Raw genomic sequence first — 14,378 nt, forward strand, 5'->3', positions numbered from 1 at the left:
TAGTTGTGGGGTACCCAAGAATGTGACCCAGAAATACTAGGTTTACATGTATTCTACACAATCTTCTACTCTACACTCCCTTCACGGTGAGCCACCTCCACATGTAGTTTCTGTCGGTTTCCTACGCATGCCTGAAATTTCAAGCTGACGGAGGCGACTCAATGCACATACTATGGTCAGATCTTTCCTTTACAGGGTTTTGTGCCTAAAGTACTGATTTGTTTTGTCATTTGACAGGATGTGTTATAGTCTGTACTCTTAAATTCTGCTTACTAGGTCTGATGTTCGGAATAAAAGAAAACTACAATTATGTAGATTTGCAGATCTGGTATTAGCATTAGCTCAAAGAGAGCTCGCCTTGATGTGGAAGTCTTCAGATGATCCACAGTTGGCCTAGTGGAAAAACAAATTCTCCAATGGTGCAGAGGCGGTTGCACTGCTCTCTTTGACTGCCGGGGGCTGCAAGTTTGGCAGTGCAAGACACCGTACTACTGAAAGTAACTGAAAAGCACCATAATAGACCTACTAAAGATGACAGATGGGAATATTGCAGTGTACTATTTAAGAGACCAATATATGTACAATTTAGTAATCTGCCCCAAGCCGTTCCTGTAAACTTTATATGTCAAATAACGCATAGAGCAGTTTGATCTTGTTTCTTCCTTGCATGTGAGTCATGCTGTGTATGGTAAATATGAGAATGTATGCTTCGTTCATTTCCCAAACTCTGCTGATCATGAGAGTCACCTGTGAATATCTGGCTAAGGACTGGTGGTCCTTTCAGCTTTTCTGTATACCGCACAAACTATATGATGTGCAGCACAGAGATAAATGCCTGGAATGATCACTAATAACACGAATGCAGTCCCATTAGATTTTTTTTATCTTGCACATTACATAGCAGCAATGTCATCACTGTGCAACCTTTACTCTGCCTATTAATGAGGCACCTGGCTGTTTGGTTATCTGTGCAAAAAAACATCATAAATTATATATTTTTTAAATCTACTTCTACCTTCCCCTTCCATCAATCCAATGACAGGGCAGTCGTTTTGGGGCTTGTCTTGGAATCTCTTTTAAAGAGGAGTGGCCAGAGGAGAGTCGGAGAGGGAGCGAGAGGGGCGTAACAAGCCCCTGCATTCCCAGCGTTGCAGGGGGGCAACCACTATTACCTCTTTAGAGGCCTCCTACACTTTATTTGCACCTAATTTAGGCCAGGGTCAATGAATATCTGTGAGATATGGGGGACTCCGGGGCCCCTGATCACATTCTGGAGGGGGGGGGGGGGGGAGGATTTTGCGTTACAACCCTGGAGAGAGGCTGTCTCCGATAATATGGCACAGCAGAAAAACAACGTTGTTCTTTCCGCAAGGTCTCTTCTTATGTAAATCGTAAATCGTAAATCATACGTTCTTATATAGCGCCTTTCACCGTAAGGTCTCAAGGCGCTTGCTTTGGGAACCCGTCCTGGCCTTTCCCTGCGAGATTGCCCCTACTGGGCATCCCCAAGGTGAAGGCCAGGCATCCCATCGTGGTGGGGCCATAGTGGAGATTAAGCAAGCTATTGCCCAGAGTGTGAACCCACAATTCGAGTAGGCACCGAGGCGAGAATTATCGAGTCCGTGGACATTTTGAGCTCAAGGCCCTGCTGCGTCGGGGATTGAACCCTGGTCCCGGGTCTGACTTCTGCATCAAGGACTGCCTCCTCTAACCGGTGAGCCGCACTTCTCCACTGGATGTCATTCCTATCAAGAATAAAAAGGAATATAAGGGCTGTGAGTTTATTACCTATTCAATCACCTATGAGATGATGAGCCCTTCATTCGACTTAGGGAAGCTCAGTCTCAATCAATGCACCAGGAAACCTATCCAAGGCATTTCCAAAAGCAATGGAAAAGTAAGGCATGTTTGATATGCGTTCTAAATGCAATTTAGTATAATCCCCATCTCTGGTTCCGTCGCAATTTACAATTTCCATTTTCTGAACTGTTCAGACATCAATGACAAGCAAAGCAGTGGCTTGTCTTAAGCCGCCACAGTTTCTACAGGTAGGTAGCATTTTTCTTTATTTGAATGTCCTCCTTATACATATAGTGTCTGTTTGATCCTTTATGTGCTCTGGTATGGGAAACACATTAATGTATATCGCTGCATGCACATTAAAAGATCTAAGTGTATTTTACAACTTCAAGAAAAACATAGGAGTTTTATGCAAAATAGCGCAGCCAAAAGAGTTACTGTGTGCCAAAGACTGCATTGTTTATGTTACTTCACATCTTTTACATGGGTGGTAACAACGTTATAGGAAATTTTCCAGAAGGTGGTGGATGTCTACGGTGTGTTCATACCGTTTCTCAATCTTTACTTTTTAAATAAAAAACAAGTGGACTGAAAAATGCTACTTGGAACTCCTGAAACAAAATTGAAAATAATTAAACACAAAAGGCAAGAACATAAGTCGAATACTATGGACATTTCATGAAAACCTAAAAATTGTCTACGTCTGAAGCCAGGTAAATATACTTACATCTAGTTCAAAGGTCTGCAGTGCAGTCCTGTAGCCTCCTGAGACTGGCGGGAGCAGCCGAAGGACTTCTTTCACTACATGGTCCAGATAACGCAAGCTGCTTATTTGCTCGAGGCTCAAACTAAGATGGCATCTGCATGATGGCCCACATGTCTCGGCCACAGCAAGGCTTTCCTGCCTGTTGGAAAACTGCATTGATCCATCTTGCCCACTGTTCTGTTGATTACAGTTATTATTCCTGTTTGTTTCCTCCTCTTCCTTTGGAGCTAAAAAATTTTCACTGACCATAGGTTGCAGATGACTTCCCCCGTTATTGCACGATATGTTCTTCTCAGGCTGCTCTATCGGAGTCCCTTCCAGATGCAAAAGGGAAGGTTGATGGTGGTCGCCCGTTACCACGTCTTGTGCTACACTCAAACCAGTTCCTTGCGATGGTTGAATGTAAGCCGAACCTTTAGGGCTAACTGGGGAAACATGGCACGGACACTGCCTGCTTAATCCATGAGAAACCAGCTCCTCTCTGATTTGGGCTATAGCTGTGGGGTGCTTCAAAAGAAGAAGAATCAGGGAGGTGCTGGCACTGGCAGTGGTGAAGAAAGCCGCAAATATAAGTTCAATAGCAGACTCCTGCAAGGAAATGCCCATGTGTTAGTGTCAAGAGATGTTATTCCACATTCTATCAATAGGTCACATTTTTGTCATGCTTACTATTTTCACAAGCAAAATAGCACAAATCTTGCAGGGATTCAAAGATTTTGGAATATTTAGATGAAACAAGTTGGGTAGACGGCCCTTAAGTAGAAGCTAGTACGGCAGGTTAAAGACAGACAGTTTTTTTAGCCCAGAAAAGCCAGCATACAGTCAAGTAGTATTATTACACTGGAAAAGCTTTGAATCAGATCATCTTCCACCAAATGGAATCACAGCATAAGCAGCCATGCAGACCTGTACTGTCTTCCAGCATAGCATGAGGGCACGGTCCATGCATCTGCAGGAGAAGGCACTCGCGACCTCTTTTCTATACATGCAAGGACATAAGGTGGCATTGACCAGGGAGTATAGGAAGAAAAGGAGACCTGGGAGCCATTTATGGAAAGATACCTCCATTGCCCTTAAGAGAAGGTGAGCGTTCATGAACTGAGCAGGAAATGATATGTTGAGAATGGAGGCAGAAAGAATTGCTGGAGTGGGAAAAGGCACTTGGCGAATAGAGCCATACCACTTTGAGGGGAATGACACAGGAGACAGAGTTTGACAGAGATTCCAGTGTGCACAAGCTTGGCATTAACAATAGGCAATGTGTTGTGTGATCATGTTAATAAAATATAGCATACACCCTTCAGCAATCATTAAAAAAATTAAGTGGCAGTTGCTTATGGTAGATGTTAGTAAGCAGAGCTTTGCAGCTCTCTAACTAGGTTTACAATAAAATCCCACAGAAGCTAAAATGTGGTCATGATGTAGGGTGCACAGATGTCCTGCGGTTAATTTGTTAAACCAGCCCATTTCTCCTGTTAGTGCCACTTAAAACAGAACCAACTGCTAACCATGAGAGTGGGGAGTGGGTGTGCCGTAATGGCCAGGGTGGCAGACTTCGGAGCTGGGGAACCATGTTCGAGTCTCTGCTCCTGTGATTCTGGGCAAATCATTTAATCTCCCCGTAAATTAATGGGTCCTTAACTGGTGCTCATGAAAAGCGCCTGTTTTGATGATTAAGTGCCGGTGCTGAGCACCGGAAACCACTGGCTCAAATTGGGCACTGCAGATGTCTTGTAATTCCATGGACAGTCCTGGCTTTTTCTGTGTTTGTCCCCGTAAGACAGTATCCCATCGCTCGCCACTTTGCTGAATGTCACAATAAAGACGCCAGTGTGTTAAGATTTTGTGCCCTTGACAGGATTCCTATCTCTGAGTGGGGACGAACGGATTCAAGAATTGCGAACATTAGAATCAAGCTTGATAATTAAGTACAAAACCATGTATCTGGGTGGCATCAACAAAGATGAGGAGCTATCGGTTCATCTTGGCTGAGATGAAATCCAGCCTGACCCAAAAAATGTTAAGAAACTTTCTATTAATTGAATTTATCATGTTGCCTCTGAAAAAAAGATGTTTGTGTAGTTTTTAATCCTCGGTAAGACACCATTTTATTGATATGTGCATTTGGCCTTTTTTTCATAGGAGACGGACCTTATTCCTGGTTGTGAAGAATTGCAGATCTAACCACATGATATGGTGTAATTGTTCATATTTGGAATGCCCAATTTTTTTGTTTGAGATTAGCCCACTGGGGCATAATTGTCAGAGTTGATAAATTAGGAGATTGTAACTATTTGCCCACTTGGGCGGAACAGTCTCACTTTTTCGTAAAGTTCACCATGAGCTTACAATATATATTGATCAATGTGAGTCACGTCCATTTTGGACTTTTTGAGAATATAAATTGTATATACAAATTAAGTATATTTCGTATTATATTTTGGAATTTCTTTTCAATGTTTATTAATTCCATTCAAAGGCAACTGTTTTGATTTAAATTTCATTACAGTAGTGACTTGTTGCATCTTTATTTTAAAAATGCTCAATACGTGGATGTTGGACCCGGCCCTTTTGGCAGGTTCACCCCGAGACTTTTTGCTTTTTCCTAGCCTGTTTCTGTGACCTGGTGTTGGTGATTTTAGGCCTCTGCGCACTTTTTCACTGTGGTACAGTGTAAAGTGCGTGAGCTCTCTGTGTATGTGTGGTGAGTGACCTGCCCTCCCATAGGAATGCATGGGGAATATGTGTGACCATGGTAGTTCCTGATGTGTGGGGAGTGCAGGGTCGAGTTTGGTATGTGCGAACTCGTGAGATTGAATGCTGCGCAGTGATATATGCGGCATGATTGTGTCTAGTGTAGAAGTGCCACTTCTAGAAGTTAGCATATTTGTGTAATTTGTGCCAGGCGTGTGATTGGCTGTAGCCTGGCTCCAGGAGGGTGCCTGGGCCTGCTTGTGGATTGACTGCCTGTTTTCAGGGTGACAGGGGCTGGGGAGCCCCCAGGAGGTTGTCTGAGTCAGCCCTTGGTTGAATGACTGCATCTGCAACTAGAGTTGTGGGAGGAGATAGCACCTGGTAGTGAATGGGGCTGGGTTGTCCCCACACAATGCTGGCTCCACCCCCTGTGGTGCGTCTGATGTCCCTAGCCTGGCCTGTGAAAGGAGTTCCCTATAACCAGTTGTAGCTGGTTCTCACATTGCCTGCACCCTGCTAGACAAAGGGATTTGACAGTATAAAAAGGTGCTGTGTCCCCTTAAAAAATGTTCTTGTTCTTAACTTGAATGCTACCAGGGGCGTGCTGCTGCTTGGTCCCAGGGGAAGGCTTGCCTCTCTGGGCCCTGCCCAGCCCCTGGACTCCTGAAGGACTTTGCTGGACTTTTTGTTCCCTGTGGCGCTTGGGAGCGCTCTGCCTTGTCCCTAGCGCTGGGAGAGCTTTGCTTTCACCCCTAGCGCCTGGTGACGCTTTATTTCTGCCTTTAGCGCTAGGAGCACTTTATTCCTGATTATAGCGCTTGGGAGCGCTTTGTTTGCTGGAGGTCGGTGCCCACCTGACACTTGCCCAGGATTGCGTGAGGAAACGCGAGTACCCACCTCGCTTCATTTTTCTTTATTATTTAACTCGAGGGAGCCCACCCCTTGGTTAATTCAGCCCCGCCTTCAGTGCCTGGATGGGCCGCCGCGCTGCCCGCGATGACCTGGAAGTAGCTTGCTGGCCGGCCAATCACGGCCCAGGAGAAGGACCAGAAGTCCCGCCCACCGGCCGGAGAAGGAAGCCTGGGCGACGTTGCCGGTCTCCCATGCGATGGAGGGAGACCGGAGATGGGCCCGGGGTGTTGCAGCCTGTAGCGGGGCTTCCCTGTGCTGAGGGAGCCCCGGAGGAGAAGAGACGGAGCTGAGCAGTGGCGGAGGGGGCGTGGGGCACATTGCCGGTGCCCGCCCCCGCCGCAAGTCAAGACCCGGGGGAAGAGGCAGAGAGGCGACGTCCTAGCGAGGCTCCTGCGAGGGAAGAGGAGCCCCGCCTGCTGCCCCTGAGGAGTCCCGCGATGAGGAGAAGCTCCGCCGCCCAGAAGAAGAGGGGCCTGCTGGAAAACCCGGATCCCCGCAAGCGCCCCTGAGCAGCCGGTGAGTGGGGCCTGGGGGGTCCATTCCTAAGGAGGAGGACGTCGGGGCACATTGCCGGTGCCCGCCTCTCCCCTCCAGCGTGAGGGCCTTGGTGGTTTGAGCCAGGAGGCTCAGGGGGCATATCTGTTCTCGAGTCCCCCAGAGGGGGGGACTCCACCGACCGGCCATATTTGTGAGAGCCCCGAGAGGCTCAAGCTGCACCTTTGTTTCACGAGCCCCGAGAGGCTCACAGTGCCCCATTTGTCGAGGAGCCCACGAGGGGCTCAGGCACCAAAGTTGGTGAGGAGTCCACGAGGGGCTCAGGCACTACATTTGTGAAGGAGCCCATGAGGGGCTCAGGCATTACTTAGATTTGGAGCCCAGTGAGGCTCTTGAGGGCATTTTATATTTAGAGTCCAGAGGGGCTCACCGCCCACATGATGTTTAGAGCCCAGTGAGGTTCTTGGGGGACACGAGTGTTGTGTTCTTGAGCCCACGAGGCTCCAACGTTGGCATCATCAGTGTTTTTCAACTGCCCAGCACTTCGGGGGCAGTTGCCACGTTTAGGCTTGTGTTCTTGGCTGCCTGCGCAGCCTGCCTGACTATTGGGACACAGGGAGTCCTAGCCCCAACAAGGCCAGTTGGCCTAGGGACTGCCACAGGTGGTGGCTTATGTAAGTTTTGCGCGATTGTATGGTTTTATTTCACCTCTGAATGTGTTTTTGATGCATCATGTGCCTTGTTCTTACACCGCTGAATGTATGTTTTATGCATCATGTGTTTTCCTTCCCTGCACCTCTGAATGTGTTTTTGATGCATCATGTTGCATGTTCTTACACCGCTGAATGTATGTTTTATGCATCATGTGTTTTCCTTCCCTACACCTTTGAATGTTGTGATGCATCATGTGTAATATGTTCTTGCTTAAAGCCCTAATTGTATTGTGATACTTAGGTGGTTGTTCTTTCTAGTACAGGTGGTCCTAGTGAGCTCCTGGTTCCCTGCGCGACATTCTCCTAAGGTGGTTAGGGTTGCGTAGGTGGTACTTACCTGTTACCAGTGGTTACTGGTATGTGCTATATTTGCTAATTAGTGCTACAGTGATTTTATACCCTATATTCTATGTTCTAGAAGTGCTATTTCTACTAAGTGCTGATTCTGACAGGCGCCCACGTGGCCCTGTCCTGTGTAAATAATCCCTTGTGAATATTGCCCTTGCCAGTTGGCACCATGTATATTGTGTGATTACTATCTGATGTGTTTTGACATTTTACAAAAGTTATTTTTATATAACCTTGTGTGGAGTTCCTTTTGTGGTGTGCCTAGGATGTTGTTGCTGTTGTGTGCGTGCGCAAATGCTTTACACATTACCTCCGGGATAAGCCTGTCTGCTCATGCCAAGCTACCAAGGGGGTGAGCAGGGGTTATCTTGGCGTGTGACTACCTTGCCCTGACTAGAATGGTGGTTTCTGCCTGGTTTTGGCGTCAGCCCTAGCCAGCCAGAAATAGCCAGTTCTAACAGTGGACTTAATAGGTATTTGTTGAGGTGAAATAACCATTACAAAATGGTGGCTATGCTAGTCACAAAACCTTGCAGTTATGTAGTCCTTTGTTGATTGTGTTGAATTTGTGCACACTATATTATGTGACATATGTCAAACGTTCTTTGACTCATGAACAAGGAACCCAGGTTCCGAAACGCGCCGGGGTAATGCTTGCCACAGCTTTTGAATGAAATAAAGCACGCTGAAATGAAATTGGGGCTCGGCGCAATCTTTTTGCTGAGAGATTGATCGTTTGGAGTAGTAAGGGTCGCGACCTTGCTGGCAGCCCGCCACCGCTAAGAGGCAGAGAAACAACGCAAAGGATGTTGTGAAAGATATATATATATATACCTTCATGTTTGCTGGGCAGCTTTTCTAAGAGAAGGAGACGAAGTGCTCATTACTTGAGCTGACGATTGTTTAAAGCTGAGTGAAGGCAGAGACTCACGGTTGGAGTATTTCTGCATCCCTCCCCACCCCCAGGCGGCTGGTATGACCAAACAGGCTGCCTCTGGTTAAACACAGAACAAGTGTCTAATAGTGGAGTGGCAGCATATAGTGCAGCCCTGATGAAACTGTCAAAATCACTGTGGCAGTGAAACATGTCGGCATTGGCAATAGGTAAAGGTATGCATGAATAGCTACCAGCCTTTTTATCCTGTTAACAGACATTCATTTCCCTATGAATAAAGTTTGTGAAGGGAATTGGATGCTGTGTTTTATGCACTTTTCTATGTTGAATGTTTGTCACTAGCAGATGTTCTCTGCTTCCACTGTTTGTTACACGTTTTGATTGTTTATTTTGGACACTATTTTCTTTCTTTCTTTGAAAATCGAGTGGCTACCGATGATGTGACAGGGGCTTGTCTGGACATTACATACCAGTTACCCTGTTGGTGGTGTTTCCGTGGGGTGTCATTCCGTTCTCGCACATTTTTTTAAAGTAGAACCTTGTCCAACACTGACGGTGTGGGTTCCTGATACTGACCTGGATGTGTCAGACAGCGTGTTGTTCTGTGTACCTGTCAAGGAAGATTGGCCTTTTTTAATCTGAACTTGGAAACTTTTTGGACGAAGTGCAGTGAATTCTTCCCCTCAAAACTGAGGGGGTGTGCAATAGTTATCAGTGCGTTTGGACTGGTCTATTAGTGTAGTAACTGACACAAGTGTTCGCCCTTTGTACAGGGTTTTTGTTGTTGGTTTACGATTGAGTGGAGGGCGACCCTGTCCTATTTCCCCTCTGAGCTCCCATATTGAGTTGACAGCTTTTCTAATGACCTGACTTCAATTTTAATTGCTCTATTGGAGGTCAGAGCTTCGTATTTGAAATGGCAAACGAGCATATTCAATGAAAACATAAATTGAGCTATCCCATCATTAGATGGTTACAAAAATAAAAACCACAAAAACTCTGTGAGACACCAGACGAGGCATTCTTACATTTTCCTGAAATTCTGTCCATCTACCTGAAACTAAATAAGGAATTTTCTTTAAAGGCGGCATCAAGTGTGGAAAAAAATCTCTTTACCCTGTCCTGCATCCTTAAATATTAGGCACAATAGACCTTCTTGAATGTTCTTTTGTTTGAGGATGTCTACTTGGCTTTAGAGACTTTCTATGACATCATTCACCAGATCGCCTTTAAGTTTTATAACTTCCTGCTTTGCATGTTTTTATAATCAAGAGTAGTACATTGAGATGTTTTGCTTGTGATTTACTGGTTTACCTTTAACTCTTGCATGGTAAATTCTTTTCCTTGTTCCTTGGCGCTGTTGATCATAAAATCCAGAGCATCGCTGTACTCTTCAGACTCACTTTTCTGCAGTTTTTCGGTTATGGCTTTCTCCATGTATTCATGCAGGGTGTTACGGGCTTTAATCCCCTTCGAAAAAGCAGGAAGACATAGTTTATAAAGTCATGTCGAGTATGGGAATAATAATGCTCAGCACATATTTGAAAGACCAATTATCTGTCAAAACAAGCTAATGTTAGTCTCCCAATAAGCAAGGAGTTGCCTTTTGTGTAAGATTGGAGTATATACGTGAGTATGTGTGAAACTGTTTCAAATTCTGAAATTCCATGACAATTTCACAATATTATGCTTTCAGTGTGAAATGTGGTTTGTCTGTATCTTGCATAGGGAGACATTTTGAGAAATCAAATGTTGCACACCATGCATTTCAGGAATTTTGAAAATTTTGCAGCCATAGATAAAATGTTGTCCTTGGCTGTGATACACTACACATCAAGAACAACCTTTAAACATGATTTCACTTTTCCTACATGGAGGAGGAATGCGAGACGACACCTCCATCTAATAGAGAACCAAGGGCCAAAGAGATGCTGAGAATTCAATAAAAATGAAAAAAGTAACCAGGCCTCTGATATTTGTTCAACAACTCATGTCAGAATCTGTCCTTTTGGGAACAAGAAGTGATATGAAGTAACCGATCTGGTCCACAAGTACTTGTGCTTGTTTTACACAAGATTGTAATTATAACTGTATATTTGGCTAGGTCTTTCCTGGACGTTCATTATCTGGGTAGTGTTAGGATGGAGAAATATAGTGAGTTAAATCAGACTACTGGGATTACAGGGAAGATTACAGTTAAAAGAAAATGAGAGGGCCCATCAATAACAGAGACTAGTTTTCCACAATAATTTACAACAAGAGGGAGAAGTCTGTTAGAAGAAGGGCAATCACCACTCCAAGTGAGTGGGAGGTCCAGCCTCCGTCGTGCCCTCAGATTATGAGTGATTACCAAAAAAAACTGGGCTGTTCCTAAGCTTAAGGAAAGTATGTGTCCCCGTGGTATGAAGGATGTTGTAGGGCCTCGTAGAGTCCTACGGTTGGGCATCCATTTTGTTGGATGTAATGCCCTCACACACCCTTTCAGGTGTCATGCTTCATCATCTGGGCTTGCTCCTCGTTGGGTCGGCGGTGCCCCGGATCCGGCGGCGAGGGGTAGGTGACAGAAGAGACGACACGGGAATAACCAAGTAAGTGCCATAAGTCCATCCTGACCGAGCCCCTAGGCAGTAGGCACCACGGACCCTCCTTCTTAACTCCTGCTCCTAGTTATCTCTCTAGAGGGGTGGGGGACCTACTATGAGGTAGCGCTTTGAGTTCCATGGGGCTCAGCTTCCGAGACCACCGACATCGGGGCACATAGCGGTTCTTTGACAGCACACTTGGGGACAATCTTCCACTACGGGCCGGTTCATAGACACGAGTGACATTCTCTCCCGATGCCAGCGAACTGAGCCCGGCTATTGTAGGCGATATTTATACCATGGGGATAATAACGTAAGGGAGGACATCCGCATTACACCGGGCAGTACGCCACGGGGTATGTGCTTCTTAAACTGCTGTCAACACATTACTATAACAACACGCTACCGGGCATCACCGCGACACCCACCGCACCCTGCAGAGATAGTGGGTCACGGTTTTAGCCAGTCAACCGATACCCGGGGCACGCAGCACAGCACCGCCCAGCACAGGTATCAAGCAGGAAGCACCTATTTTTCTGTGAGCGTATTACACTCGAATGTTTTCTAAATATTACACATTAACCATACTGATGCAGACAGTCGATACCATAGATATACTTTCTACTGATAGGTCCTGAAGAATCGCTAGCCATTGCACTAGAGCGAGAAACATGTTGACCGACTATAGCACACACTAAACTGTAACTCGTGAACCGGAAGCATAACATTCCAGCTAGTACCGGATAGTTTTTAATTTTAATTAGAGCAGGGGACCCCCAGAATAAAGTCATTCCTGGTACTCCTAGCTTTATTTTAACCCACACTCACACGTCTATGCACTTCTGGCCCCACACCAGCACTTCCTCTAAACGGCAGTTGGATAAAAGATCTCCGCCAAAGAGCCCCTCTTTGAGGTGTCGCCCTTTGGGTATTGCACCGCCGACCCAACGAAGAGCAAGCCCAGATGATGAAGCATGACACCTGAAAGGGTGTGTGAGGGCATTACATCCAACAAAATAGATGCCCAACCGTAGGACTCTATGAGGCCCTACAACATCCTTCACACCACAGGGACACGTACATTCCTTAAGCTTAGGAACAGCACAGCTTTTTCTTTTGGTAAACACTAGTTTTCCACAATGGAATTCCTTCGACTATCCAATTGGAAAGTCAATCTAATGGAAAATAAGTTTGTCCTTTGCGTAGTGAGTGCATGCCCACAGAACAAACAAACATGAGCACACACACACACAAATATAGACACCACAGATGCAAGTTTCCATTCAGGTAGGAACAGTACACACACTAAGCATAGCTACAGGTACCTGTGCACAGACAGACGCCACCTTTGAAGAGCATTGATGGATGGATGTTTTTGGTTGGTAGGTGGGTACTGGTGGATGGATTTTGTGCTTATGTTGTTGACAATTTAACATGCTTCCTTTCGCTGCTTGTAGGGATTTTATTATGCTGCATGCGTTTACATTTGTCTACAATCTTGATTCAACACTGATGTAATACACAAGTTAGAAAATTGTTGTTTGTTTTTCAGTATTGAATTCTGCAGAAGTAATCTATTTGAAGAACCACGAGGTAAGATTGATACGTGTTTGTGCATTTATTAATACTGAAGTATTTATTCTTAGCCTAAATAGAACTATATTTTTAAGAATGCCCAGCCGGACACACTAATTTCTTGATAGCAATAATACAAAACAGAGGGAATAAAACACAAAGTGTGATGAACGTGGGACACCAGCCGATGTCCGGCTAACACACTTGGGGAACAAAGACAAGGGAAGGAATATTCAGGCAAAATCGGGTTATCTGACGATCAAAATTACAAAAAGATAATCCTCAGTATACACATATGCATGTTCAAGTTGTGTGTTAACTATGCATTTAGTGCACTTGTTGTCGACGACGTTTCGAACCTCACAAATTATTGGTTCATCCTCAGGACAAAAATGATTGCCTAAAGAGTTGACAATTAAGCTTGAAACCACAGTAAGGATAAGCAGAAAATCACTTTAACAAGGGTGGGTAATATTTCCAGTGAATTTCTAGGGGTAGAATCTACGTGAATGCAAAGAGATTAAGGGGAACGTTGCCCTGGTCCAAGGATCTGGAGTCAAGGAGGTGCAGGTCCACAATGGGGGTCCTTGCACAGCGTGAAGGCTGCCTCATGCTGTGCAAGGACCCCCATTGTGGACCTGCACCTCCTTGACTCCAGATCCTTGGACCAGGGCAACGTTCCCCTTGATCTCTTTGCATTCACGTAGATTCTACCCCTAGAAATTCACTGGAAATATTACCCACCCTTGTTAAAGTGATTTTCCGCTTATCCTGACTGTGGTTTCAAGCTTAATTGTCAACTCTTTAGGCAATCATTTTTGTCCTGAGGATGAACCAATAATTTGTGAGGTTCGAAACGTCGTCGACAACAAGTGCACTAAATGCATAGTTAACACACAACTTGAACATTCATATGTGTATACTGAGGATTATCTTTTTGTAATTTTGATCGTCAGATAACCCGATTTTGCCTGAATATTCCTTCCCTTGTCTTTGTTCCCCAAGTGTGTTAGCCGGACATCGGCTGGTGTCCCACGTTCATCACACTTTGTGTTTTATTCCCTCTGTTTTGTATTATTGCTATCAAGAAATTAAAGTGTCCAGCTGGGCATTCTTAAAAATATAGTTCTATTTAGTCTATATTTATTATCTGAATTTCCCCTTCTTTACTAAGGACCTCTGTTTTTTTAAAATAAGTATCTACCCACGGTCCTTAGCTCATTGCGCCCTGGGTTCCCTTGTATTGTTCAAAAGAGTATTTATTCTTAGCAGCATATGTTCTGAATCATCCACACAGTTTTCAGAAACCTTCGCGTAACTCTCCTTATTTAGAGTTCCTGCAAGAAGAGAGTGCCAATCTTGAACACGCCAATACACAACGGATACACAAAGCAGCCGGTCCATCACCATTCTTTACTGTGTAAAGTCTCCCACACCAGTCCTCGATTCCCTTATAAGCATCTTTTAAAGTCTCAACAAGTAGTTGCAATGTCCTCTATTGATAAATATATGCAAGCATTTTCATTTTTAACCCAAGCCAAACGTATTTTGGTAAATTTTCTTTGACGGAAGTATGTTGCTTTTGTTGGTATATAAAT

At 44.9% G+C, this 14,378-nt stretch overlaps 1 protein-coding gene across 1 annotated transcript in view; it reads right to left on the reverse strand.

The window, feature by feature from the left end:
• The window catches only part of CYP26C1 (cytochrome P450 family 26 subfamily C member 1), a 118,897-nt gene that overhangs the window by 43,905 nt on the left and 60,614 nt on the right, over positions 1–14,378 (reverse strand). Inside the window, exons 4-5 of the mRNA XM_086920232.1 lie at positions 9,938–10,093; positions 2,528–3,154 (exon numbers count right to left, since the gene is read on the reverse strand). Of these exons, the coding sequence (XP_086776358.1) occupies positions 2,528–3,154; positions 9,938–10,093 (783 nt within the window). The remainder of the gene's footprint in view (positions 1–2,527; positions 3,155–9,937; positions 10,094–14,378) is intronic.

Source organism: Lissotriton vulgaris, chromosome 5 (assembly GCF_964263255.1).
Source record: "Lissotriton vulgaris chromosome 5, aLisVul1.2, whole genome shotgun sequence".
Classification (NCBI taxonomy): Eukaryota; Metazoa; Chordata; class Amphibia; order Caudata; family Salamandridae; genus Lissotriton; species Lissotriton vulgaris.